Genomic DNA, 26,910 nt, shown 5'->3' on the forward strand with positions numbered 1-26,910 from the left:
CGGGGTACAGGGGAGTGTTTTATAGCACAGAGCACATTTTAATACCTGCAGAAGATACCATTATGATTTTAGGGCTTTGGCGATAGAATTAATCAAATAGTTAAACACATTCTTTCAAAACAGCTATGAAGATAAAATGCCCATCAGGTGACAGAACAGTTAGAACTTTCTGTATCTCTACTGCCATCTAGTGCTGTTCTGAATGTATACAGGTAGTCCTCGACTTACAACAGGTCGTTTAGTGACCATTCAAAGTTACAACAGCACTGAAAAAGTTATTTATGACCCTTTTTCATACTTACGACTTGCAGCATCCGCACAGTCACAAGGATCAGAATTCAGACACTAAGCAACTGACTCATATCTGATAATCCTGTTTCTGAATACATTAACACAGTGGTCGCCAACCAGTGGGCCGGGGACCACTGATGGTCAGTGAGAAAATTTTGGAGGTCCGCAGAGAAATGTCACCCCCAAAGCCATTAATCCAGTATGCGCAAAAACAAGGCTGCGCCGCCCACATGGTCCATGGGAACACAAAGCTTGTGTCACTTGCATTGTGAACAACACAAGATAGTGAAGGGAGGGGGGGAAGGGCAGAGGGGGGGAACTTGCCCAATGCACCTGGCCTGGCCACCAGGCTGCTTCTTTCGCTTCTTTCTCCTTCTGCTTTTGGCTGCGCGCAAGGAAAGCAGCAAAAGTCTTTCTTTCTCTCCCCCAAACTCTGCCAGAAATGAGTCTTTGGGACCCTGCAAGGCATCTTGCTCCAAAAGGCTGTGCCATTCTGGTGGAGTTTGGGGGAGAGAAAGAAAGACTTCTGCTACTTTCCTTGCATGAAGCTGAGAACGGAGCTGGAGACAGTATCTTGCGATCCCAAATAAAGAATGATCGATCGGTAGGAAAATGGGGTGGGGAACTTTCCTGCAGACTTTTTTTGGGATTTTCCAGTCCACAGGATTTAAAATTATGAGTTTGGTGGTCCCTGAGGTCCAAAAGGTTGGTGACCCCTGCATTAACACAGAACTTGTTAACTGCCTTGTTAGTTGACATGCCCTCTTAAATGAAGACTATACACACAGTTGAGAGACAGTCTGGTGTAGTAGTGAAGGCATCAGACTAGAAAGTGGGAGACCATGAGTTCTAGTCCTGCCTTCTTGCATTATTAGAATACATCTAACTTAGGAAGAAAGTGGAGTCAGAAGCATCAAGTGGTAGCAATCCTGTCATTGTAGATTCCAGCAATACAGAGCCAGTGATCTCACTCTGATTTTAACAGAGCCAGCAAGTCCACAGGACCGCTCACCCATACATTGATAATCTCTTAGATCCAGAAGCCTAGTCACTTAGTCCTAGGCTGAACTTTGCAAATCTGAGAGGCTAACCAGGTGAGTGCTAACAGAAGAACAAACTCTGCGGCTACTATTTCATGAGGGGAAGGTTCGGTGTGGCTTAGTTAACCATACTGTCCCTTCAGACAGTGTTGAGAACAACATCAGAAATTCAGCTCTTCCCTGTGAATATCCTGCATTGCTGTGTTTTTTTTTAATCTTAGATTTATTTTGACCTTTTTGGTAGCTTACCGGTTTCAGTGTCTGTTTGACCATGAGTACAGTCTATCCTCAAAGGTACTGCAAAAACACTTTTCAAGAGCTGTTTTATTCCAGCTAATTGTAGTAAAACACTGAATTTCCTTATCTCTGGCCTGTGGCAGATTCAAGGCTTACTAACTTGCTTCCTGGCAGCCAGCTGTGCTGGCAGAGGATGCTGTATAACAGAACTCAGGAGGCTCAGTTGTGTAACTTACAAGAAATTCTCAAATGTTATTGCCAGGTTATTTGGAGTTTAATTGCTGTCTGTTTGGATGGAGATATGAAAATTGTTGTACAGACAGCTATATTGCACACTTCTAGTAAATGATGATTAACTAATTAATCCAATTTTCTAATTTTCATGATATATAACTATATGTTAACCATATACCAATGCTGTTTTCACCATAACCTAGGTTAAAATATGTTGGCTAGTTTGGGATTCAGTATGTCCGGTGAGTAGACTACAAATAGCTTGTAAAGACAAATCCTACATTCTCTGGTTTATGAAAACAGTGCCAAAAATAGTTTTTCTCTCTCTTTCTTTTGAAAGTACACGCTTGCTTTCTAAACAATGAAATGTAGCACAGCTAGAAAGTTAAAAGTGCTAAAATGGCACGGAAGAGTTGTTAAGTATTTGTTTTGAAGCATTGTTTATACAAACAACTCAGCCATGTGTTGTTATCTTGGGAAAAGTCAAAACTATGTAGCCTTCCAGCAAATTTTAGCTTACATAAAAAGCCTGTATAGATGCTGCCGTGCACTGTCTTGGGTATAAAGTTGTGATTTGTGCAACTTTCTAAAGACTTTTCCTCATCATATCTCCACTCCTGGGTTTGTAATTGAGAAACATCCTTTTTTAAACATAAGCTACATATGCCATATACTTACAAGTTCTACCAAGCTTTTGGCATATCTACTTTACGTTTGCCATAGTATCTGCTTGGATTTACAGGATATATTATTATAATAAAGTAACCAATGAAGCAGAGACAAAGAGGCCATGGGATTCAAAGGTTAACACTATGCAATACCAAATTGACATGGTTTATTTTAGATACAGTGCTTTAAGGTTTTGGCAGTGTAATTCAAGCATGAATGTTCAGGTTATTAATTCAAAGCAAGCGTGGGGATGGATTCTTTAGGAAAACAATACAGGGATTTCCCCCCTCTGCCTTTTCTTAACAGCTGCCAGAACCTTAAAATGAGCGCTCCCATTAGCTTGCCTTATAGCTACCGTTAAGTGAGGCTTGGTTTTTTTTGGTGTCAAGGCAACTGAAGAAAAAAGTGAAAATCATTGCTTCTTACATGTTACTCTTCTAATGAAAACCCTCCGCCCCTCTTTTTAAAACCCTAACATGATGATGAAAGATTAAAGCACAGCTTTCTGTCTAAATATTCTCTCAGGTAAAAGATGAAATGAAGTGAGGAAAGCATGCAGACTAGTGTGGCTTCTGAAATTCTTCCCACCTCTTTACCAGCACTGGTCATAAAATTCATCTGTATTCTGTGCAGAGAAGCACAGTACTGTCTTTGTATTATATGCACACTGGTGTGTGTGTGTGTGTTTCTGCACATGCTCTGCACAACTCTAGGTCATATGCCTGAAAGAAATAGAGAATGCTTAGAATGGAGCAGTCACAAACACTGCAGAACTGCCTCTCATAGAAGGATGTGTTGCAGATATTTTTTCTTTTCTATAGCAGGCCTGTCAAACTGGTGGCCCACAGGCCGGATTTATCACACGTAGGCCACGGCCACCCTGGCTCCACAAAGGAAAAAAACTGTTGCAATATACACCATAATATGTCACATGACATGATCGCTTTTGACACCTGTGCTCTATAGCCTCAAGGCAGGACTGTTTTGAAACTCAGTCTTTTACTTGCCAGCTTAGCTTGCCATACCAAACTCACTTCATGCTGTTCAACCAGCCTACCTTCCACAGAACCTGTATATTGCTGGGGGCAAAAGGAGGACTGAGAAGGTATCTGCACACCCCCTCACATCCTGGATATAAACTTCAATCCAGACCCCTGACATCCCGGATATAAACTCCTGCCTCTTGAGATGGCACTGTAAGGCACTGCAAAAATAACTAGATACAAGGATAGTTTTTTCCCTTCAGACCATCACTCTGCTAAAAACCTAATTCTCACAGCGCTGCAGATTGTGTATTTACCCATGTAGTATGGCTATAGTATTAATCCTTCTTTACTCGCCCCTCTTATTGGTATTATTATAAAGATGGTTATCATTGTACTGTTGCTTTGCATGTACACTGAGAACTTCTGCACCAGAGACAAACGTTGTCACACAATCACATTGGCCAAATAAAGTATTCAATTCAATTGAATTTTTGGAAATTTGTCCTGATGGATAGGTAGTGTTCTGAGCTTCTTTACATCATTTATTAAAATTAGAATACTAAAAAACATGGAACAACACTTTGTAAGCTGAAAAATATTAAATTAATAATATCCTGCTGCGTTCTGAATTTTTTTCCACAACTGCAACCCAAAAACATGCATAGTTAGTCAAGTTTATTAAAGGAAACATTATTTTTAGCTATTGTTTTTCCTACTGGGTTATGCATGGAAATCTGAAAAGCAATTTTGCTATATACAGTAAAAGCAACAAACGTAGCTTTCATTAGGACATTCACAAACAAGAATAGCATTCTCTGATTGCCCAAAGGCAGATCGCAATCTTCTCTCAATCAGGAAGTGTTGTGGCTCCGATTCCCGAGCCTGTGTTGTTAGAGGAAGAGGACTTGTAAGATGAGGAGGAGGAACTGGGAATGCCTTCCTCCCCAGGACCTTCCTCTCTGGCAATGCCTTCCTCCCTGATAATGCCTCAGGTTTCATCAGACAACCGAGAGGAACAGCCTGAGATTAATCAGGAGGAAGGCATATCGGAGCAGCCCCTGACAGGGAGTCAAGAGAAAGAATGTTGGCTTGATCCTAAGCTGCGTCATAGGGAGAAACGTGAGCAGCAACGTAGGAGGCGTGGGAGGGTCAGAGAGCGAGCTGAGTCATTGAGCCACACCCCACAGGGGATAAAAGTGGGTGTGTTGTCGGCTGGAACTTTGTATGGGACAAAGTTTGATCTTACTTCAGGTTTTTCTTTGTGAATTATTTTTGTGGTCTGCCTTGTAATTTTCTGTAAGTAGCTTTTTACTTGTTATCAGTTCGAACTTGGCAGGCAGAGCGTGTTGGAATGCCAAGGACATTATCAGTTCCAAAGAATTAACTCTGTGAAGTCCGAGCCAGCTTGCCTGCCTGTGTTTGTGTGAATTTGTACTCTTTCATCTTTTGAGAAAGAAGAAAGGTGAGACAGAACAAGGAAGCATGGTAGAAATCTGATAAGATAATGTTTTTTTCATGTAACACTACGTTATCTAAGGTCAGCTTACACAAACACAAAACTTCTAATATATTGCAATTGAAACTAGGAAAATCACATTAAACTTTTGAACTGTTTCAGGCTAGTTGCCCAGGAAAAGTTATTAAACAAATGTTGCATTGTAGCTCCAGTCTCAATTTGGAGACCATCTATTTTCATGATCTTCCCATGTGTTTGGTAAGATGCTTTTCTGAGCATTTTTCACTGAGAAAAAATATAAAGGAATATGTTATGCTACTGATCTCATTAAACTTTTCTCTAAGCTTTGTATGGTACCATGATGACTAGAAAAGTGAAAAACTAGAAAAGTTTTAAGAGGCATAGCCTCAGTCCAATATTTCTCCAATGCCACAGAGTTCGCAATGCATTTTAAACAGAAGTGCTTTGAGCTAACTAGCTAGCAGTTGTTCAAGCGTGTAGCAATTTAACCAAGCACACACTGCTGAGAAGGCAATGATAAATAAAACATAATTGATGGTGGTGTTATTTCTGGATCCTAGAAAATTGCAATATCTATTCACTGGCATCCAAATAAAGTTTTACTGAAGCTCAATACTATGTAACTGATATTAGTCATTTTCCTACTAGTGACTTTTAGAGTCATCCTGCCATTGGTGTTTCAAAATAACAGTAATGGGGAGTGGCTTTATATTATTTCAAGAATGACTGGATGATACTGTGAAGACATTTTTGTCATTGATGGAAAAATGGTCATTATTTCCCAGTTTCTAGCTGTGAAAGTCCTTGAATGACAAATTAACCCTAATAATGGCAATTCTCTCCTCTCCTGGTGCTTTTTTTAAAAATGTGTTTCTTCCCCTAATCATCTTTAAAAACCAAGAGTGGCAATTTGATCTGAAGAACAAAAGTATAATGATGAGAAGTGTGTCAAATCCTCCTTGGATTTATCGCTCACAATTTTCTCCTGAAGTTCTTTTTCCACAGCTAATTTTACCTGCAATATTAAAAGTGAATTGCAGTTCATGTACAGTATTCTTGACCTCCAAGACTATAAGCAGGATATTTTTATTGAGTTTTTGTTTTGTTTTGTTCTTCAGTAAGAATCCTGAGCTTTTAAGTTCTTACAATCTTTGGAACGTGGAAATGACTTGTCACAATATCTCTCCAGCTTTGCTAAGTGGCAGAATATTCACAGAGAATAATACATATCAGATAAAGGCATGCTGCATTATTGTATTAGGCACTATCTGAAACAATACTAAAAAAGGTAATTTTTGAGTCTAGTTTTATGACCAAGTTGCTAAAATGCAGGGAACATTCAATTCTTGCTATCAAGAGCCAAGGGCCAATCATTTTGAAGTGAGTTGAATGTCATATGACATTTTTTTGTTTCATTTACAAATGGTTTTGTTTTGCAGACTAGAAATATCTGCAAAGATTATCTTGGACAAGTAGACATATAAATGGGGTTCAATTTTATCATCCTCAAAGAGATTCTGTTGTCCGACTACAATCCCATGAATATAGAGGGGAGAATGGTAGAATGGCACCTTGTAGAATTTCTAAATTCTGATCACAACCTTGTCCAGTATCCAAGAGCATTGATGGAGGAAGGGGGGAAGGAATTAAATTTCTGTTATGACATCACAATGCAAAGTCTGCCTCTTACATATTTATATACAACACTGTGTGTCATAAATAGGAAAGGGGAAAGCTTGCATTAGGAGTCACAATGCACATTTTGTCATTTTGATGTTATCATGGTAATGAATAGATAAGTTCAAAGTGCTGTTCATTCCAGTATGGTGTTGATTGATATATTAATGCATTAAAAATGAGAAATAATAAGCACAGGTATGTTACATAAGAGAATGTTAAAGCTATTTGTTTCTCCAAGATAACATTTCTCTGATGCAGTCAAGAGAGACCTGTCAGTTGGATTTTTTTAGTTTCAGCTATTATATTGTTAAATCTGGGAAGAATGATTTGTTCAGAACAATAGTATATTGTCATGGAGTTTTAAATCCCTCTAGACAAAAAGTATTATTTGCCTCTTCCCATAAATGAACCTCAATCTGTGCTTTAAACCAATGTATGATGAGAAAGGCACAAAAACAGCTGCTAAGTTTTACACAATATTAATTTTGAAAGGTGATGGGAGGGGAAGAGATAGAAATGACACAACTAAGCATTTATGAAGCTGACCAGCTGTGAAAACAAGAAGGAACATGCTGTGTCAAAATGGTATTCCTTCACAATAGAAGAAAAATTCAATACTTATCCCTCACTCACTCCTTTTGTATTTGTGAAAGTGTTGTTTGCATTTTTTTAAAAAAAAGCAGAACTGGCTCACTGCAGTTAGTGCCAACTTGAGAAGAGACCCTGCTGCATTAAGTGTAATATTAAAGATGCACTGTTGCAATGATTCAACTCATTAAAAGAGGGATATTGCCTGGAAGCCTAGAAAAAAAGATGCAGCTGCTTTAATAATCAGCAGACAGCTGCTTTACTTATGTGAGTCCTCATTAAAATAAGGCCTAAGGCCTTGAATGCATTGAAGAGGTTCTTTTATAGGTTAAACCAACAATTCCTCATACTCATTCCTGTGAGAGGGATGGCTAATTATCCACATTAAAAAATTGAATCTGTTTTTTTTGGGGGGGGAGGGGTAGCAGTGAAGCAATCAGGTGGATTCAGAGATTGGCTACAGGTTTCTCTATCTAGAGCAATCTTCCCTTTTCTCTTTTCTGACAGGATATAAAAAGAGATGTGGTTTAAGGTGGGAAATATATGTCCCATTCCCATTTGGTCAGATGCTTCTTCTACCTGCAAAGGTGATCCTCTTTGCTCCCTGCAAGGGGGTTAGGAGAGGGATTCTCTTCTGCAGAGGAGAAGGATAAAGGTGAACCTCAGAGGTGGTATTCAGCAAGTTCTGACCAGTTCTGGAGAACCAGTAGCAGAAATTTTGAGTAGTTCAGAGAACCGGCAAATACCACCTCTGACTGGAGATTTTACAGTATCCTTCCCCTGCCACGCCCACCAAGCCATGCCCACAGAACCGGTAGTAAAAAAATTTTTTGAATCCCACCACTGGTGAACCTCCCTTCCTCTATTCCTCCTCCTATGAGGTTTTTCCAGTCAGGGGCAGCACAATGAGATTTCTGTCTCTTCCTCTTTCTCCTGGCGTAACGGTGGAGTCAAAGGCAGAGGGTCGCAACTCATAGCTTTCTCTGAGGCACTCGTGGTTTACTAGGTCTTTGGGAGAGGATATTACCTGTCAGCTTGTCGAGTGTTTCAAATACTTCTGTTTCTTTAGTGAAGGATAATCGATTAAGGCACCTGACAGCATTACCAACACCCATCTTCTGTGGTACCTGGGCCATCCAGCTCCCTTAAGGAAGAGTAGTGAATCTTCTGACAGTTACGAGAGGCACTAGGCTTGTGTTAATGTGTCCTGGTGGGCAGGGGTAGGGGCGGTGCAGATTGCTAGAAATCAAAACCTGTTGGAATGATCCTCCAAGGTATCCCCTGACAGTGAATGGCTGGCCATTTTAACAAGGAAATTAAATAGGAAGCAAAAAAAATGAAGTACCACAAGGTCAAGATCTGTGGATGAGTTAGTCAGTTTTGGCATTGTTGATAGATGGTCATGCTTTATGGAAGGACCAGCATGGGGAAAGGAACTGCCCATCTCTCCCAGGAATTGATGCCAGGTTCTTTTTCAGTTTTGCCCCTGAAGTGAGTAGAAGGAATACTCACTTCAGAGTACCGTTAAGAGAACTTGTAGGATCACTGAAGCCAAAATAAACTCTATGCTACAAGGAGAAAGAGTTTGATCTAGAAGAATCAACTTTCCAGGGAGCAATCAAAGTTTACTTACCTATTCTAGTGGGAAAGATGTTTTCATTATTAATTAGTGTCTCAATCCAGTCCATTAGCATGCACATGTAATGAGGTGCTGAAAGCTTGGTAGGCCTCTTGAATCGATAGTCATCCTGCCATCGGTATTCATACTTCAGACCACCAGACATAATGGGGCAGCTCTTTTCAGTGCAGAATTCAGATATGGTCCCGTAAATGAGATTTATCCTGTTGAAAAAGTCCACGAGGTGCACTGCAATCCAATCATTGATGTTCTCCCCTGGGGGCAACTGGACCACTGTCTTTAAGTCTAGTCCTGATTTGAGGGAAGCCTGGGCTTTCTTGTACAGCTCAAACCGCTGTGTACCCGGCTCAAATTTCTTACGAGGACGAAATGTTTTGTCTTTGTTAAAAACTTGCTTGAGGCATAGAGCCATTCTGATTTAGGATTAGCCAGGGTGGCAATTATATTTTTCAAAGGAAAAAAACTTTCAAGTAGAAAAAAATAATATAGTTTTTGAAAAATAAATTATAGAGTTTTAACAGGCAGTTCTTCAATCGTTTTAAAAGTTCCTTTTATTCGCTTAACTGTCCAGCAGAGGGAACAAACATCAGCAACATTTAAAGTGAAGTGTAGTATCCATGTATATATTTAACAGGGAGCTGAACTTTTTTTCTTTCCTGGTTCTCATCAATGTGGAGAAAGTGGTAGGCAGCAATGGTCTAACCTGAAATGAAACCCAAAAAAATAAGTAAGAAAGAAGGAAGGATGCAACTTGTGAAAAGCAATGGACATGTATATAAGAAAGTTTTTTTTAAAAAAGCACCACTGTATTAGACTACAGAACCATTTTGTCAAATATTTTGTTGCCACGGTGGCCAAGAAGGTGCCTGGAGAAGGACATCTGTATGAATAACCACCAGAAAACCTCTGTACTTATACTGAATCGAGGTTCAGGGGGGGAAACACCAAAGAAAGCAATGGCAAAACAAGTCCATGTTGCTCCCTAGAAAACAAGCCATACGTATTCACGACTCACCAGGAGCCAAGCTTAGTCTGGAGACTGACTATATTCTTCTGTTCATGTTTCCCAGAAAACTAAGCCTACAAGCTTCTGTTACTGGAACTTAAAGAATATGAAGGGTTGCGTTGTTTCAGTGAAACCTACTTTTTCAAACACCTCCACAAAATGACTTCTGGCAAGGTAGACGGAGGCGGATGAAGATCGAGAGAGAAAGTGTTCCAGTGGAACTTTTGGCTGGATCCCATTGCTTTATTTCAGTGGAAATGTGAGCTCAGTGCAAGCATGGCACCAAGAAACACTTTGATGAAGCCCCACTTAAAACACTTCTCCTGCTCCTTTTAGTTATTTTCCACAGTCCCCAGAACTGCTCACGGAAACCAGAGTCCTTCCCCACCTCCCCATCCCCAATAGCAAAGCAATTTGTTCGTTGCATCTCATCATTACTCTAAAGATGAGGACAAAATGCAAACAGAAAACACTTGTATCTATTCAGCATTGCACAGAAGTTGTTTTGAAACAGAAGGTCAGATCAAAGTAGTACTCAAGGCATTTCTAAAAATAAGTGTACATTTCTGGTGGGAAGCAGAGAAGTTTCCTCAACAGCTGCAGTGCTTTTAACCCAAGAAGAAAACATTTTGTTGCTTTGTCATTGGTTTGACCATTCCCTGGACATCTCCTGGGAATGCAGATGTTTGGCAGTTCACATACTTTTGTGACTCAAATCACATTTACAAGCCTCTTGGGCTTCCAGCTGTAATTCAGCAATGTCCCTATGGAGAAAAGTGGTATATATTTAACTATCAGTCTTAAGGCAGAAGTGCCAAGCACTGCTCTTTCCCAAATGCCATTTTTTTTAACTTAACAGGGAGTTGAAAGAGGAAGATGTGATGCATTTTGAACAGGAAATCTACATCCAAATTGTGAGACCACTGCAAAATATCTGTCTACTTCACTTTTCAGTTTTTTTTTCCGTTAAGATCACTTATATCAATACTACAGATCAGTCTACAGACCTTTTCCCCTTTACACATGAACCTACCAGTCTCAGCAGGTGGAACATCTATACAACCTTGACTAATCCAGAAAGCTAAGCAAGATTGGCTCTGGTTAGTCTATGGATAGAGGATTGCATCTAGAAAGTCCAGGACTGTAGGTCCTGGTATGAGACTGTAAGTCCTAGTATGAGAAGTGTCAGATTTGGAATCCTTATTAAAAGCTGCAACACACCTGCGGAAGAGGGCTGCTGTTGTTTGAGTAGCTTTCAGTAGACAAAATAGATATAAAAAAATTCCAAGGTTATTCTCTATGGCACAACAAGAATTGTAGCTGAAGGGTGATTGGTTCACGTGATTTATGATGTGAAAGAAAAGGGGTGGGTATAGGTTGAGTCTTGTGGGAAGTCTGGGAGGAAAGTTTAGTTTTGGAATTCCACAGACGTGCCAAGTTTCTGTTTTAATAAAGCACTTTGAGATGATGGTCGTCTCGGAGTTACTGATTGGAATGGATAATTTTTGGAACTCTGACAGTATGCCGAAACTAAAGAACTCTGACAAGAAGATAATGACCAACCACTTCCATGTTGGGTACATCATCACTGTCCACCAAATTGTTTCTTTCATGGTATAGAATAGAAGAAGGGTCAGCTGGGCCCATGCTTTCCTTCTTTCTTCTGCAACTGTTAGGTACATAAAAGGTTGAATACGAAATAGCCAAAGTCTATTATCCATGCTAATTACGGTATTTGTAATATTGTTCCCAGTTGCACTGGAAAATTATGCCCCTCTAGATATATAGATATTGAGACTGTAGATTGTTGTTATTAAGTTCTCTGAGTTTTTGGGGGTTTTTTTTACTTCTTGCCTCTTGTTCATCTCTTTGCCTTTCTGTGTGTCTCTTTCTCTGTCTAATTGTGCCTGTCTTTTGTCCTGTTAACTGTCTTTGATCTTTGCTAACATTTGATAAATAAACATCAACTGATATTTTTGATAGCTATACTGAGAGGCATGTGTGTTTGCTCTGATCTGAAAAAGGATACAGGAATTGTCTGGGATTGTGGTGGGCAAAACCCAGCTGGAAATTATTCATGGGTATATCCATGAAACTCACTAGGAGTCACATTCAAACTGAAAAAGACTTTCCTTTTTATATATGAAACCTATTCGCCTCCCAGTTGTTAGTTATTGCTGTGCCATTCTTCCTCCCAGGAAGCCTGATAGCTGCAATAGGATTCTTTTCTCTTACATATATTTATTTGGTTTGAAGTCTTGAAAGTGTTATATTCTTTGAAATCACCGCGGGAAAGGTCTGGCCCCAAGTGATTAGTAAGAACTGCTGCTACCACACATAGCTGATACAAAGTGATATGAATCACTAGCCGCACTGCAATATCTTCTCTAACCTGTCAAAGGACAGATGATATTATTAGCATTAGCATTTGACAGAATTGAGAATTAAAGCTGAGAACAATTGGGTCATCATACCAGGGTGGGATGCTGGGGGTTCGCATGGGTTCGGGAGATCCTCTAGCTAAGATTCTGCACAGTTCGGAGAACCTCCGAATCCCACTCCTGGCTAGCCCCACCTACTCCCCTCCCGGGAATCCCCACGCCGCCCATTTTGGATGCAGGCAAGTGCAGGGCACAGAGGCTTAGGGAGGGTGAAAAAGGAGCCTCCCGGAAGTTCAGGAAGGCTGGAAATGGGCCTGTTTCTGGCTTCCAGAGAGCCTTCAGAGCCCCGGGAGGCTGTTTTTGCCCTCCCAGAGACTCGAGGAAAGCTTCCGGTGCCCATGGAGGGCAAAAACGCCCTCCACACCGTGGTGCAGGAGGCTGACTAGGCCACGTCCACCATGGCCATGCCCACCCAGCAACCAGGCAGAGAACCTGTTGCTAAAATGTTTGAAGCCCACCCCTGCATCGTACCATTTTATCATACTAAAATTAAAATTTTGATATAACTTTTATTTTTATATATTACCTAACAAGTGGTTTTATTAGTATGATTGTAATTTATTTGATTGTTTTGTAAGTTGCCCAGAGTCATTGAGCGTCAGATGGCATACAACTTTAATAAGTTATTAATTTTATTCAACTGAGTTCCAATACAGGCGGACTTCAACATGACCACAACTGTGCCCAACATTTCTGCTGCTAAGCAAGACAGTTGGGTGAGTTTTGCCCTGTTTCACAACCTTTCTTGCTGCAGTTGTTAAGTGAATCACTGCAGTTCTTAAGTTAGTAAACCCTGTTATTAAGTAAATCTGGTTTCTCTGTTGACTTTGCTTGTCAAAAGAGCATAAAAGGTGATTGAATGACCCCGAGACACTGCAATTGTCATAAATATGAGTCAGTTGCTAAGTGCCTGAATTTTTATCATGGAGTACCATGGAGATGCTGCAACAGTTGTACGTGAAAGAGGTCATAAGTTCCTTTTTTCAGTATATAATTTGAACAGTCTTTTTAAAATTACAACTTTTTTCAATGTTGTAATTGGAATGGTCACAAAACAAATAGTCCTGAACTGAGGACTATGTGTATGGTTTCAGGAGATGGCAGATTAGACAGACAGACAAATGTAGAGAAATTATCCTGAATCTATATTACAATTCAGTTTACCACATCGTACAGCAATTACATTACTCATTACTGCATCTCACTCAATTTGGTTATCAACAAGAGGAAGCAAGGGGAGTCATGAGGAAGTGGTAGTTTTCAGACACTGCTGAATCTGACATTTCTGCATGTTAGAGCAAAGTTTTATTATTTGGTTATTTCCTGTTAGAGAGGTTGCTCCATTATTATATCCTGTATTTAAATAGAATTCCGGGGGCTGGGGAGATTGTTTCTGAACATTTAGACTACAAGCTGTGCATAAAACTAGTAGGAAATACTTCCACTGTGAGTGGGACTATATCAGGCAGCTTCTTTTTTAGAATAAGCCAATGATTAGTCTCTGAAAGGATCTTCAACACAGATTGAAATAACAGAAGTTTGATAAACATCCATTAAATCAGCATTTTAAATGAAAACACTGTAATGAAGTAAATTAAAATGAATCAAAGATAGAGAGGAAAACACCTACTGGCAGAAATTATCAGAATGATATCAAATCATGGGCACATTCCGTGGTGTCCCTGGAAACATCCCCATTGGCAATTTTTCCGGTGACAAGTTGCTTGTATGTGACAGACAGTGAGTGTACTCAACATGATTCCATGATTATCCCTTAGGCACAGAGCAAATTCAAGACAATATGCATATATAGCCATTGTGCAAGTAAGTACGGAAAGATAAAATTTCAACAACTACAGGACAGGGAGGGAGAGGGCAGGTAGCAAAGCCACAGTTCAACCTGGGGTCTCCTCCACTTCCTTCAATGGTGTCATCTGTTTGTTTATTTTAAACATAACTATTCACCAGCAAGCAGCCCAACCAACATCCCATTTACTACCCTAAATACATGCTAATTGCCAAGTGCCCAAATTCTGATCATGTGCCCATGGGGGGGGGGATGCTATGACAAGTGTGAAGAGTGGCCATAAGTGACTTTTTCCAGTGCCGTTATAACTTTCAGTGGTTAATATGTAATACTTAAAATCCTAGAAGGGGAAAAGTTAGTCTGGATTCGTGTGTACAGAGACCACGGTTCATGAGATTTTTTTTAAAATGCTTTTAATTTAGTCCTTTTTAAAAAATAACTTCTGTAGCCCTTCAAAAGTTGCCCCGCAATTGCATTTTGATTTGAGGTGAGTGATCCACATTCACTGTTCTTTTCTTTCTGTTTTTTAAGGAGCACAGAGCAGGGAGTCATCTCCCCAGCTGCACGTTAGATTGAGAATATAAAAGGTCTGATTCATTTCCTTTCCATAATATTTATCCCTACGGTAGTTTCTTGATATGACAAATATCTGCTTCTTTGGCTGTGCTATTAATTCATATTTTCAGTTGATTACATAAATTCAATTCCAGATTTTATAATAAGTAACAAGTGTGGCGTTCACTTACATTTTGTTTGAGTTACATGGCTTTCAAGTGCTCCAATCATCAGATTCTGAGTGACACAAAACTCCCCAAATCTGTAATTTGGGATGAAGCATAATCCTGTGAGTAACTGCTGACAAATAATACCGATGATTTTCAAGATTACCTTTATAAGTACAGTTACAGCTATAGGGTCTTTCCTTGTTTGCACTTAACCATTGTGTAAACATGCTTTGGCAATATCATTTTTCTACTATGTTGCCAGTATGTTACCTTCATCTCATTGCCATCCTCAGAGTGATAGAGACTTAAGTCATTAATTTAAGCTATTGCCTCAGCTATAATAAGCATAAGCATGCTAGACCATTTCTTTACTATTGATTTACAATACATGGTGTTCACAGCCCCACCAGCCATCACAGAAGTAATAAAAAATCAACTCCTCATCCATATTATTTTGGCATTACAACATGTTTGGATGACTCTAGGCGATGCTGGATGTTGCTGGTAAGGAAATGAGTGGTATTTTATTCTGTCCCTTTCCCGCTGTAGCTTCAAAGTCTGTAAAATTTGTTAGGCTTTCTCATTTATTTCTTGGAAGGGAGTTGGATGACTACAGTAACTTGAGAACAAACAAAAGAGCAGGCCTGGGACGGGTAATAAATTTCATGCCATTGGGCTGCTATTCTCAGTCCCAGATGGGTAAAAACAGTTCAACTCAGAAATGGGCAAATGTCCAACCATACAATGGCAATAACACTTTCCCTCTTCTAATAGACCCCTTGCAGATAATTGGCTTCCTAAAAAAAGATGGAAGAGTCTCTGGAAATTATCTGCTTTCCTCCTTCCTCTGGCTAATTTTGCACTAGCTGATATATACTGCTTTTATAACAAATCTGACATTACTCTAGATGCATATAAGGCAATTATCTAGGTCCAAATTCAAACTGTTTTATTTGATTGGGTGAGTATGTTGATCAGGAGCCAACCACCGCCTGGATATTTGAAGGCCTACTGAGATATCTTAGCTGCTTTTTGGCTGGAAATTTTCCCTGCCTTCTAAAGGCCATGAGAAAGTCACATTTGGGGATCTTCTGGAGAGAGAAAACTTCTAGCATTACTTGTCAAAACATCTTATAGCTGATCTCTTTTTCTAGCAACATTTTACAACTGTGCGTAGAAGTATTAGGCAAACACTGAAGGCTTATGAGTAGACGTTAGTACTCTGCAGATTTTCCTCTCCAACTCAGGCACAAAATGTATGTTAAGTAAACATTTTTGTATAGTGTGGAATGGAGTCTGTGATGAAAATAAAGGCTCCCAGTTTCCCAAAACTTCTTTCTGGTTTTACTCAGCTTTTCTGTACTCCAGACCATGAAGGCCAGCTTGACAACTGCCTAATGCCAACAGATGTAAAGCAGGAAGTAGCAGCTGGACTTTTGTCTAGCTTAATTGTGTTTTTTGCTGTGCAATATGAATGACCCTTCCTGTTGTGGTCCCAGTTTAGGTTGTTGGTGGAGATACAAAGCTACCCTGAAGCCTACATGGCCTTAGTTGTAAAAATTAAACAAATGCATCTCACCCTAAACCTTCCCCAGGGCCTCCCCTTCAGACACCATTCAGAATTTGCCATTGAAATGTAATTTGAATTTGACAGATGGGAATCTAATGCATTAATAGATATTTCATTTATTTAGGTTGTGGAATTGTTAGGTTGTTTCAGCCCTACCTGCGCTATTGTTTTGGACCTACCTAATTTCATAAATGCCCAAATTCTATGGACATCCATGGACCAAGATAGGATATGGAGGATATAATTATGCATCTCTATAAATTTATCGAATTTGCCATGTGACCAACCCAGACAAAAAGATTCAAACAAATGGGTGGGAGGAGTTTTTCTTATATTCACATCTTCCTTTTTAAAAGTTAGGAAAAAATACTTATATATACATCAAAGGATCAGAGCTTAGTTGTCACTAATAATCCCTCCTTTCTGAATATAGAATTCATTGCCATGTCTATACTGAAAAAATAGACTCTGGTGGTGGGATTCAATTTTTTTTTTTACTACCGGTTCTGTGGGCGGAGCTTGGTGGGCGTGGCAGGGGAAGGATACTGTAAAATCTCCAGTCAGAGGTGGTATTTGCTGGTTCTCCGAACTACTCAAAATTTCTGCTACCGGTTTTCCAGAACTGGTCAGAACCTGCTGAATACCACTTCTGCTGGTGAGGAACAAGGCATTCATTCACTACCTCTCCAGTTCTGGTGTGGAGTTTCATAATGAAGTAGAACAAGGGTCCCGTTCCCCCCCCCCCAGGCTGTAGCCCACTACCAGGCCACGGCTGGGTCACGCATGTGGTGGCTGAGTGCGTGCGCATGCATGAAGCTCCCCTCACATGGGCGGTGGCCACTTTGCCCTCATGCATGAGGATTCTCTCGTGTGAACAGCAGATGTATTGAGCTCGCATGCAAAGCTCCTTTCTCATGAGTGTCGGGTGCACGCATGGTGTAGTGTGAAAGCATCAGGTTACTAGGATGCCACAATCTCTAATCCTGCCTTAAGCACAAATTCAGGTGACTTTGGGCCAGTCACTGGTTTTCAGCCCTAAGAAGGAGGCAATGGCAAATCACTTCCAAAATAATTTTGCCAAGAAATCTGTAGGGACTAGTCTAGGCAGTCACCATTAGTCAACACTGACTCAAAGGCTCAAAAAAAAAAAAAAAAAAAAAAAGCATAGATTTAACAGATATGGACTACAAAAAATCCTGCCACCCTCATAACTTTTTGCTGTTAACTAGTTGCTATCTGGAGTTTTGCAGCCTACACCTGGAACTTATCACAATGCTGAAACAAATCTTTTGTCTGTTAATTGTATCCATTTACAATTCTTTTTTTTCCCTGAAAGTGCTTGCTAAGCTGTTACCCTTTTGACCATGCTGCAGTTTGAATATAGAATTTGCTTTGATGCATTTGCTTTCCAGAGATCACTTATTCAGCTCTAAATACCGTGGAAAATTCCACAGCTTCCTCTAAGAAAATGGCTGTTAGAGAAGAGATCATTGGCTTCTCTGTGTGTGAGAGAGAAAGAGAGAGGGAAAGAGAGAGAAAAATTGGAGAAGAAAGAAAGCCAATTACATTTGCCTGGCAGGAAATTAATTCTGATAAATAAAAGCCAAAAAGGATTAAACACTAAAGGCAAAAAAAGAAAAAGAAAAAAATCCAAAAAGTTGTTTTTGCTAGTACAAACTATTTTGAAAGTCTAGCCAATCCTGAACCCAAGGACTATTACACAAGCCAATACAAGCCTAAAGCAATATTGGAATGTAAGGTTAATTCTGTACTGTCTGACTCTCCAAACTTAGTCATACTTGGAGAAGAACTCATGATTTCAATAGATTGGCATCTAAATCTACATATTTTTGGAAGGTTTTTCTTAGCTCCTCTCACTGGAGCATCGCTGGAATAAGTGCATTGCCATTGATGGAATAGAATCTCTACCCTATTGATTCCAGGCTGCGATGATTTTCTTTTATTAAAAAAGTTTTTATTGTTTTTTTAAGACAGACATAAACAAACACAACATAAAAACATCAAACCATATTCCATGTATGTGCATACAGTGTGTCGGTTGGTTTACAAATTGTTTTGTGCTTCCACTTCGTAGTCTTCAATTACAGTTACATTGTATATGTTCTCATATTGTCAATCAAATATTCCTAAATACATTAATATCATTGTTAATCAATCATTTGACTATACTATTATTCATTCATGTTATACAAGATAATCCATATTTTACTTAATTTGTTTTATGACAATTCATATTTCCATCTCAAATCTATCCTATAATCATTTTGTAGATATGATAAAAAATACATCTTTATATATTCATTATGTTCTAAAAGTCTACATATTTCATTACCATGTTTTATTGTCTAACCATTGATAGAATAAATCCCAAATTTTATAAAATTGTTTATCTTCTTGTTCTCTGATTTCAAATGTCAATCTACTCATTTCAGCATATTCCATTATTTTCTTAATAACTTCCTCCTGTGTTGGTATTTTCTCATTTTTCCAATTTTTAGCAAATACGATCCTAGCCGCTGTTAATACATTTACAATCAAATATTTCAATTCTTTACTATATATTTCAGGTAAAATTCCCAATAAAAATATATCTGGTTTCAAGTCTATATGCTTTTTTGTCATTTTTTCCAACCATGTGTGGATTTTAGTACAATGTTTTTTGGCATCCGCACACGTCCACCACATATGGTAATATGAGCCAGGTACTTGATGACATTTCCAACATTTTTCAGATTTGTTCTTGAACATTCTTGCTATTCTTGTTGGGGGGAAATGCCACCTGTAAAACATCTTATACACATTTTCTTTATATGCTGTTGACATTGTCATTTTATAATTTTGAGACCACAATTTTTGCCATTTCTCTAGATCAATCCCATATCCAAAATCCTTCCCCCAAGCAATCATTGTTTCTTTGACTTGTTCTTCTTCTAGTTTAATTTCTAATAAATATCCATACAATTTTTAATCACCTTTTCATCAGTACCTGTCAAAATCTTATCTAAATCAGTCAATTTATCATAGAAACCTTCTGTTTTAGAATCTTTATCATACCTTGAATGTATTTGCGCATATGAAAACCAATTCATCTTTATACCTTGTTCCTCTAGTTTTTGCATAGATTTAAGTTCACCCTTTTCATTCAATATTTCACCATATCTAACTGTTTGTTCCTTTTTATATATTATAGGATAAGAAAATGCTTCAATAGTCGATATCCAGACCAGAATTTTCAAATAACATTGCATGCCAGCCCAACAACAGATCATGTCCTTCTAATGTCAACAATCTAGTATTTTTTAATGTTATCCATTCCTTAACCCACATCAAATTTGTATTTTGGTAGTACAACTCCCAATTAGGCAAACCAAATCCTCCTCTTATTCTAGCATATTGCAAAAGTTTTAACTTTATTCTCGCTTTCTTACCTTGCCATATATATTTCAACAGAATTTTATTTAAATCTTCAAAGTAATCTTTTCCAAGCCTAATTGGAATTGTTTGGAACAAATATAAATTTCTGGGTAATATATTCATCTTGATTGTTGATATTCATCCTATTAATGACAGTTGTAAATTTTCCCATTTCGCCAAATCTAGTGCTATCTGCTGCTTAAGTTTAATATAGTTATTCTCTTTTAATGTACTACATCTTGCTGTCAAATGTATCCCCAAGTACTTGATCTTATTTGTGACCTGGATTTTCAATACATCCGCCAATTCTTCCTTTTGTCTTGATAACATATTCTTTGTCAAAATCTTTGTTTTGTCTTTATTTATTTTCAAACCAGCCACCTTCCCATATACCTCTATCTTTTCTATCAATTTTAATGCTGTTTCTAGTGGGTCTTCTAAAATGAAAACCAGATCATCTGCGAATGCTTGCAATTTAAATTCTTTCTTTTTAATTTTCATCCCTTTAATATCCTTTTATTCTCTAATATTTCTGTTTAGCACTTCCAAGGTTAACATAAACAACAAAGGTGACAGTGGGCACCCTTGTCTTGTTCCTTTTCTTATATCAATAGAGTCTGTCAATTCTCCCTCTATCATTACCTTTGCCGTTTGGTTATGATATATAGCTTCTATTGCTTGGATGAATTTTTTACCAAAGCCCATCTGTTCCAGCTGTAATAACATGAATCGCCAATTCACATTGTCAAATGCCTTCTGTGCATCTAAAAATATCAAAACTATTTGTTTTTCAGGGTGTGCCTCGTAGTATTCCAAAGTGTCCAAGATTACTCTCATATTGTCTTTAATTTGTCTCTTTGGCAGAAATCCATTTTGATCAGGATGAATAAAATTATTTAGGTATTTTTTAAGTCTTTCTGCCAATATTGAAGCAAAAATTTTATAATCTTTGTTTAGTAGGGAAATAGGCCTATAGTTCTTGATTTGTAATGGGTCGGCCTCCTCTTTTGGGACAAGTGTAATATAAGCTTCTGACCATGATTTAGGTATCTTCTTCTTTAACATAACTTCATTCATAACTTCTAACAATGGAAGATTCAACGATTCTTGTAGTGTTTTGTAAAATTCCTCTGGAAGTCCATCTGGGCCTGGTGCCTTTCCATTGTTTTGCTTCTCAAGTGCTTCAGTTAACTCCATCATCATTATATTACTTTCTAACATTATTTCAATCTCTTTAGGTATCTGGGATAGATTAGCATTCTGTAAGTACTGTTTAACTCTTTCATCATCAATATTCTCTTGTGTGTATAGTTTCCCATAATAGTCTCATATAATTTCCTTCTTCTCTTTACTTCCATAGCAAACTTGGCCTTGATCATCTATTAATTGCAATATTTTCCTTGATTCTTTCTCCTTTTTCAATTTATATGCTAACTATCTACCTGGTTTATTTGCATCTTCAAAATAGTTCTGATTCGCACCTCTGATTTTCTGTGCTAATTCTTCTTTTTCCATTAGTCCCATTTTATGTTTAATTATATCCATTTTTAACAATGTCCTTTTTCTGTGGCAATTTCTGTAACTCTTTTGCAAGTCCTTTATACTCATCCTCTAATGTCTTAAAGGCTAGATTTTTCATGGTATTTCTTTTCCTTGTATAGTCTATTATCAAGCCTCTGGCATATGCCTTCATTGTATCCCATACGTTCTGCATTGATGTGTCTTCTTTTTTATTTTCTTTAAAGAAAAAAGCCAGTTCTTTCTCCATCCTCTGTATGAAGTCTTTTTCTTTTAGTATAGTATTATTTAACGTCCATCTAGATCTTATTCTTTTTCCTTTCCATTTAATTGTCATTGGATTATGATCTATCCAAGTACTTGTTTCAATATTTATTTCTTGGATATTAGCTAACAATTCTGTTGACATCCATATCATATCATATCATATCAATGATTTTGATTTGGTCTTTTGTTTTTGCTTTTCACAGAATAGGACTTATTAGCTAAAGAAGTTTGACATATGTTTTAAACTGAATTAATCGCTCTGTATATTTTTTTAAAATTGTACATTTGTAACTATTATCATTGCATTCTGTCCTTATTTATTGTTGAAATGCTTGGTACAGAAGACTGAGAGTACCTAATCTAATCATCTTGAAATCATTGGACTACAGCTTTCATTATTGGGTAGAGGACAAGTTATATGATCAAACAATACCATACCAATGATTAAAGTTGATGTCTAGTAATATCTCCCTGGATATCTCTGGTGGTAAAGGAATTATGGTTGGTCTCGAATTGCCATCATGTTGAGGCACTATTTGCAGTTAGGTTAATACATTGCTGCATAAACAATCAATGAGGGGTTGCTCAGTTAATCTATCAACATTGCACAATGAGAACAGCTGATAAGGCCCTACAGCTCCTTATATGTGTGTTCTACTTTACACCTGTAATGCCTGATTGACGCATTTGTGACCATAGCAGACTGAACAAACTGCTTTTAAATGGACAAAAGACAGTGTGGGCCTGTTATGCTTTCTGCAAGTGAAAAAAATTAGGTGGATTATGGTAATAATGCTATGGTGGTGCAGTGGTTAGAATGCAGTATTACAGGCTAATTCTGCTGCCTGCTGATTGCCAGCAGTTTGGCAGTTCGAATGTCACCAGGCTCAGTAAAATGAGGACCCAGATTGTTGGGGGCAATATGCTGACTCTGTAAACTGCTTAGAGAGGGCTATTATATGGTATATAATAGCTATTGCTATTACTTCTATCCCTTAAGGTCTTCAAACTCAGCATGAATATATCCATTTAGAAGTCTATGATCTTTCAGTTGAGTCTGGAATCTTGCTTACTTAAATAGCATAGCCCTACTGATTCTATCCAAGAGATCTTCTCATGTGGAAAATGTATGAAGGTGCTAGATATGAACTGATCATTCTCCAGAACAGTTATCACCCAGATGCACCTGGAGATGAAAGTTTCAAACCAAATTCTTATTAGAAGTAAAAATGATATAATTTAATTAGTTTAACTTTTGATTAAATGTACAAAAGGCACGGAGAAGATTGTGCTACATATTTCATAACAATAGGCAACAAGCAGAGGTGGTATTCACCAGGTTCTGACCAGTTCTGGAGAACCGGTAGTAGAAATTTTGAGTAGTTTGGAGAACCGGAAAATACCACCTCTGACTGGAGATTTTACAATATCCTTCCCCTGCCACGCCCACTAAGCCACACCCACAGAACCAGTAGTAAAAAAAAATTGAATCCCACCACTGGTAGCAAGTTGGTGAACACCTATAATAGACAATAAAAAATGTACAGTCTGACATGTTGTGTCTCATTAGGATGATTGCAGAGAAGAAGGAATCGAGTAGTAAACTTTCTATCTGAACAAGTACTGTGGAAATGACTAACAATGTCTAATAGGTTCATCATAGACGTTCCCATGTGATGTGAAATGACCCTGAAGGAACAGTTCTTTGGAAATACTGCTCCTACCCATAGTTATGGTCCCATGATTCAGTAGCACAAATTTCTTTGTCCAAAAGTGGGGTTGAACAAGTGCATGTTCATTTTAAAGGGCTTTAGGTAGGGCTTAATTTTAAACAAGGTAGCACAAGAGCAGACATAGACAAAAAAATTATCTCTAGGAGAAAAAGATTCCATATTTGTGTCCAATGTCTGTTAATCCATTGTTCATGTGATATAATTCTAAAGCAAGTTCTTTCAGATAGTCAGACTATACAGTCAGTTTTACATGAAAGTTAGGTTAAACATAATCAAGTGTACACTGATTTGGAAGTCAGTGGAACTTTAAGCACCTATAACTTTGTAGCTCATAGAATTTTTTCAATCACCCTCCTTGAGCTAAGCTTATTACCTATTAAAGGGTTTGCCCTTTAGAAAATTATCACATGAAATCACTGTCAGCTTAAATATACTCAATCTTAATTCTAATAGCAATAGAACTTAGACTTTTATACGACTTCACAGTGCTTTACAGCCCTTTATAAGCGGTTTACAGAGTCAGCAAATTGCCCCCAACAATCTGGATCCTCATTTTACCGACCTCGGAAGGATGGAAGGCTCAGACAACCTTCAGCCTGGTGAGATTTGAACTGCCAAACTGCAGGCAGCTAACAGTCAGCAGAAGTAGCTGCAGTACTGCATTCTGACCACTGCACCACCATGAAGCAGCTTTCTGAATGGAAGAACTCAGTAACCCTATTACTCCAAATCAGATGTCCATTCAAAGTCATGTCCCAAAGTTTACACTTGTATTATTATGGATATTAATATTTCACATCCTAGCTGAGTTCTGAGTTTCAGTTCTAGCTGAGCTTAAAGTACAATACCTAAAAGCTGCATGGAGCTAATAAGGTTCTCAAAAAGGACATTTAAGTTTAAAGATCAAAAGGCTGTACTATACAGGCTGTACTACAGTATAGTACTATGGAGTACTATACAGACATGTTAGAAACCAGGATTATTCGCAGTAGCAACAGCACTTAGACTTATAGACCTCTTCATAGTGCTTTACAGCCTCTCTAAGTGTTAACAGAGTCAGCACATTGCCTCCAACAATCTGGGTCCTCATTTCATCAATCTCAGAAGGATGGAAGGCTGAGTCAACCTTGAGCCAGTTAGGATTGAACTGCTGGCAGTGAGCAGAGTCAGCCTGCAATACTGCATTCTAACCACTGAGCCACCACAGCTCTTTGTTGGAACAGTATAAGGACTAATCTTGGCATAAACTAGTTTTTGCACGTTTGTATTTTCTTATCTTTTTGTTATTTCATAACTTTAATTATCACTGAGTTGCTATTTCTTACCAATTTTCTACACTTAGCATAACACTGCTTATCCCAAAATGGATTTGTATAATGGGAATATATTGGTGCTATCAGATTCACTCAAAACCTGTGCCAAAGTTTTATATCACTTTGTTCCATAAAACCTGAAAGTTGTTATTATTAAGGACTTTTTCCCTTAATTTTCTATATATGTATGTGGTTTCTTCCCCAAACCCCAAAAACTTTAACCTTAGACTGTCTACTATTGACCTCACCCCTTTCCTAAGAGGTCTGTAGGGGGCGTGCATAAGCGCACCAATGTGCCTACCGTCCCTGTCCTATTGTTTCTTTTATTTTTTATTTTTCTTGTATGTATCCATGTATTCATAACTATGTTTTTACTTATACCTATTATCTTGTTTTTTACGTATGTATGTATGTAATTGTGGTTGAGCTACCATGGACATTGTGTATGTCACAATGTGGGGGGAGCAGAGGCATAGAGTACAGAATATGTATTCTGTAGAGCAGTGGTCCCCAACCTTTTTTATGCCGCGGCCCGGTACCGGCTTCAGCTGGGCACCGCCATCTTGTTTTGATGAAAAAGTGCTTCCGGTGAGCTTTCTACCCAGAAAAGCTCACCGGAAGCACTTTTTCATCAAAACAAGATGGTGGCACCCAGCAAACCAACGGCCCGGTAGGATTTGTTCCATGGACCAGTACCGGTCCGTGGACCGGTGGTTGGGGACCCCTGCTGTAGAGAATACAAATTCTTTGGCAATATAGTCTCTGCATACAGGTTCAGCAGAAAATTCCCTTATAGCAATAAGAGTTTATTTCCAAATAAGCAGTTTGACTGTAGTGGTACTGTAACCACTAGTTTTTAATGCTAGCAGTCAAGGGATTCTACTTTTCTTCCTTTCTGGATTTTCTCCAGAAAGGGAAATATTGAAAGAAGGGAAGGAGAAAGATGAGATGATCAAAATGAAAGAATGCACTGGCTGCCTTGGACCACTGTTAAGTATAATTGCACAGTAAAAGCCTGACTGGAAACACTCTAAATCTTTAGGCTGACAGATTCTATAACAATATCAGCAAATTGAAAGATTTCCTCAACTGCCTCCCCCGGGAATTGTAAATGGCATGTTCCCTTTACATACTCAGAAACACACCTGGTGTTATTCTAGTTAAGTTATTCTCTGTATCAGACACACAGATGCTCATTTTCAGTTTGCTCAGTTCTGTAATGATTCGATCTGTTTAAAAAGTTTATTAGATATGGTGCTTGTAGCTATTTTGCCTTTGCCAAGGGGCAACCCAGGAGCACCAAACTGATCTGAAAAACAGTTGTTACTTTGTGCTCCAAAACAGCTCCATTCAAAATTGCTAATCTAACCATAGGAGAGAATTAGGATTTGGGCACTGTAAAGATTTGGCTAGATTTTAGTACAAGAGTTTTCCTCTATCCCAAAGCAGAACTTGCCCAGATCCATAGCAGTTAGCTTATACAGTATTAAGAGTTGAAAAGTTAAGAAATCTACCCTGGTGTATATTTTAAGATGGGCTGCAAAACTGCAAATATGCCATGGCTAAACTATAATAAACAACATCAATTCAAGAGAAAGATCCAATGTAGAAGTTAGCTTGTCCTGCTTTGATCAAAGTTATTTGTAAAACCAACTGTTTACAGAAAACACTCACCCACGACTTCAAGATGACCCAAGGAAAATGTCCTCCTTCTGTACGTTATTCCAGAAACGTCCAAAAGAAATTCCTGAAATTCTTGTAAAATTACTGGTGTGTTCAGAGCTCAGACATTTAAGTTTTTCATTTACAAAATCCTTGTTGGGCTTTTCATTAAATACACTCCGCTTTCCTTTTTTTTTTTTTTTTGCCTCCCCCTAGCTGATGTCATATCCTGATTGTGTCTAGAGGACTACAGCTGTCCTTGCTGCAACACATCAGTTCTTTCACCCTCCCCCAGCTACGCCTCTTACACTCTTGTGCAGAAACCCCCATGCTAGAAAGATCCTTGGGAAGTGCTCTCCCCCTCCCCTTTCTCTTACACACACACACACACACACACACACACACACACACACACACACACACACCATTCTCAACACCCAGTCTCAGCTTTTGTTCCATTTTGTTTTTCTTGGCTCCAGATTAAAAGGAAGTTTAAGGGCACATTATTATGAAGATCAGCAAGGAAACTGAAATTCTGCTGCACGGCACCACACCACTTCCCACTCTTCATAAGTTGTAGATAAAGAGATAG

General features: G+C 38.5%; 1 protein-coding gene across 2 annotated transcripts in view; it reads right to left on the reverse strand.

Annotated features, from left to right (window-relative positions):
* MOB3C (MOB kinase activator 3C) overlaps positions 1–26,677 on the reverse strand; it is a 37,325-nt gene extending 10,648 nt beyond the window's left edge. The window contains exons 1-2 of one of the 2 annotated variants that reach the window (XM_087960219.1): positions 26,331–26,677; positions 8,836–9,544 (exon numbers count right to left, since the gene is read on the reverse strand). In XM_087960219.1, the coding sequence (XP_087816345.1) occupies positions 8,836–9,253 (418 nt within the window). In that variant the 5' untranslated portion in view covers positions 9,254–9,544; positions 26,331–26,677. Of the gene's footprint in view, positions 1–8,835; positions 9,545–14,841; positions 14,914–26,330 lie in introns of those variants that run through there. The other variant, XM_087960220.1, reaches the window with a different exon arrangement.
* Positions 26,678–26,910: the final 233 nt, after the last annotated feature.

The sequence above is a fragment of the Notechis scutatus genome, chromosome 3 (genome assembly GCF_049901735.1).
Source record: "Notechis scutatus isolate UNSWTSFEM ecotype Mainland chromosome 3, rNotScu1.2, whole genome shotgun sequence".
NCBI lineage: Eukaryota > Metazoa > Chordata > Lepidosauria > Squamata > Elapidae > Notechis > Notechis scutatus.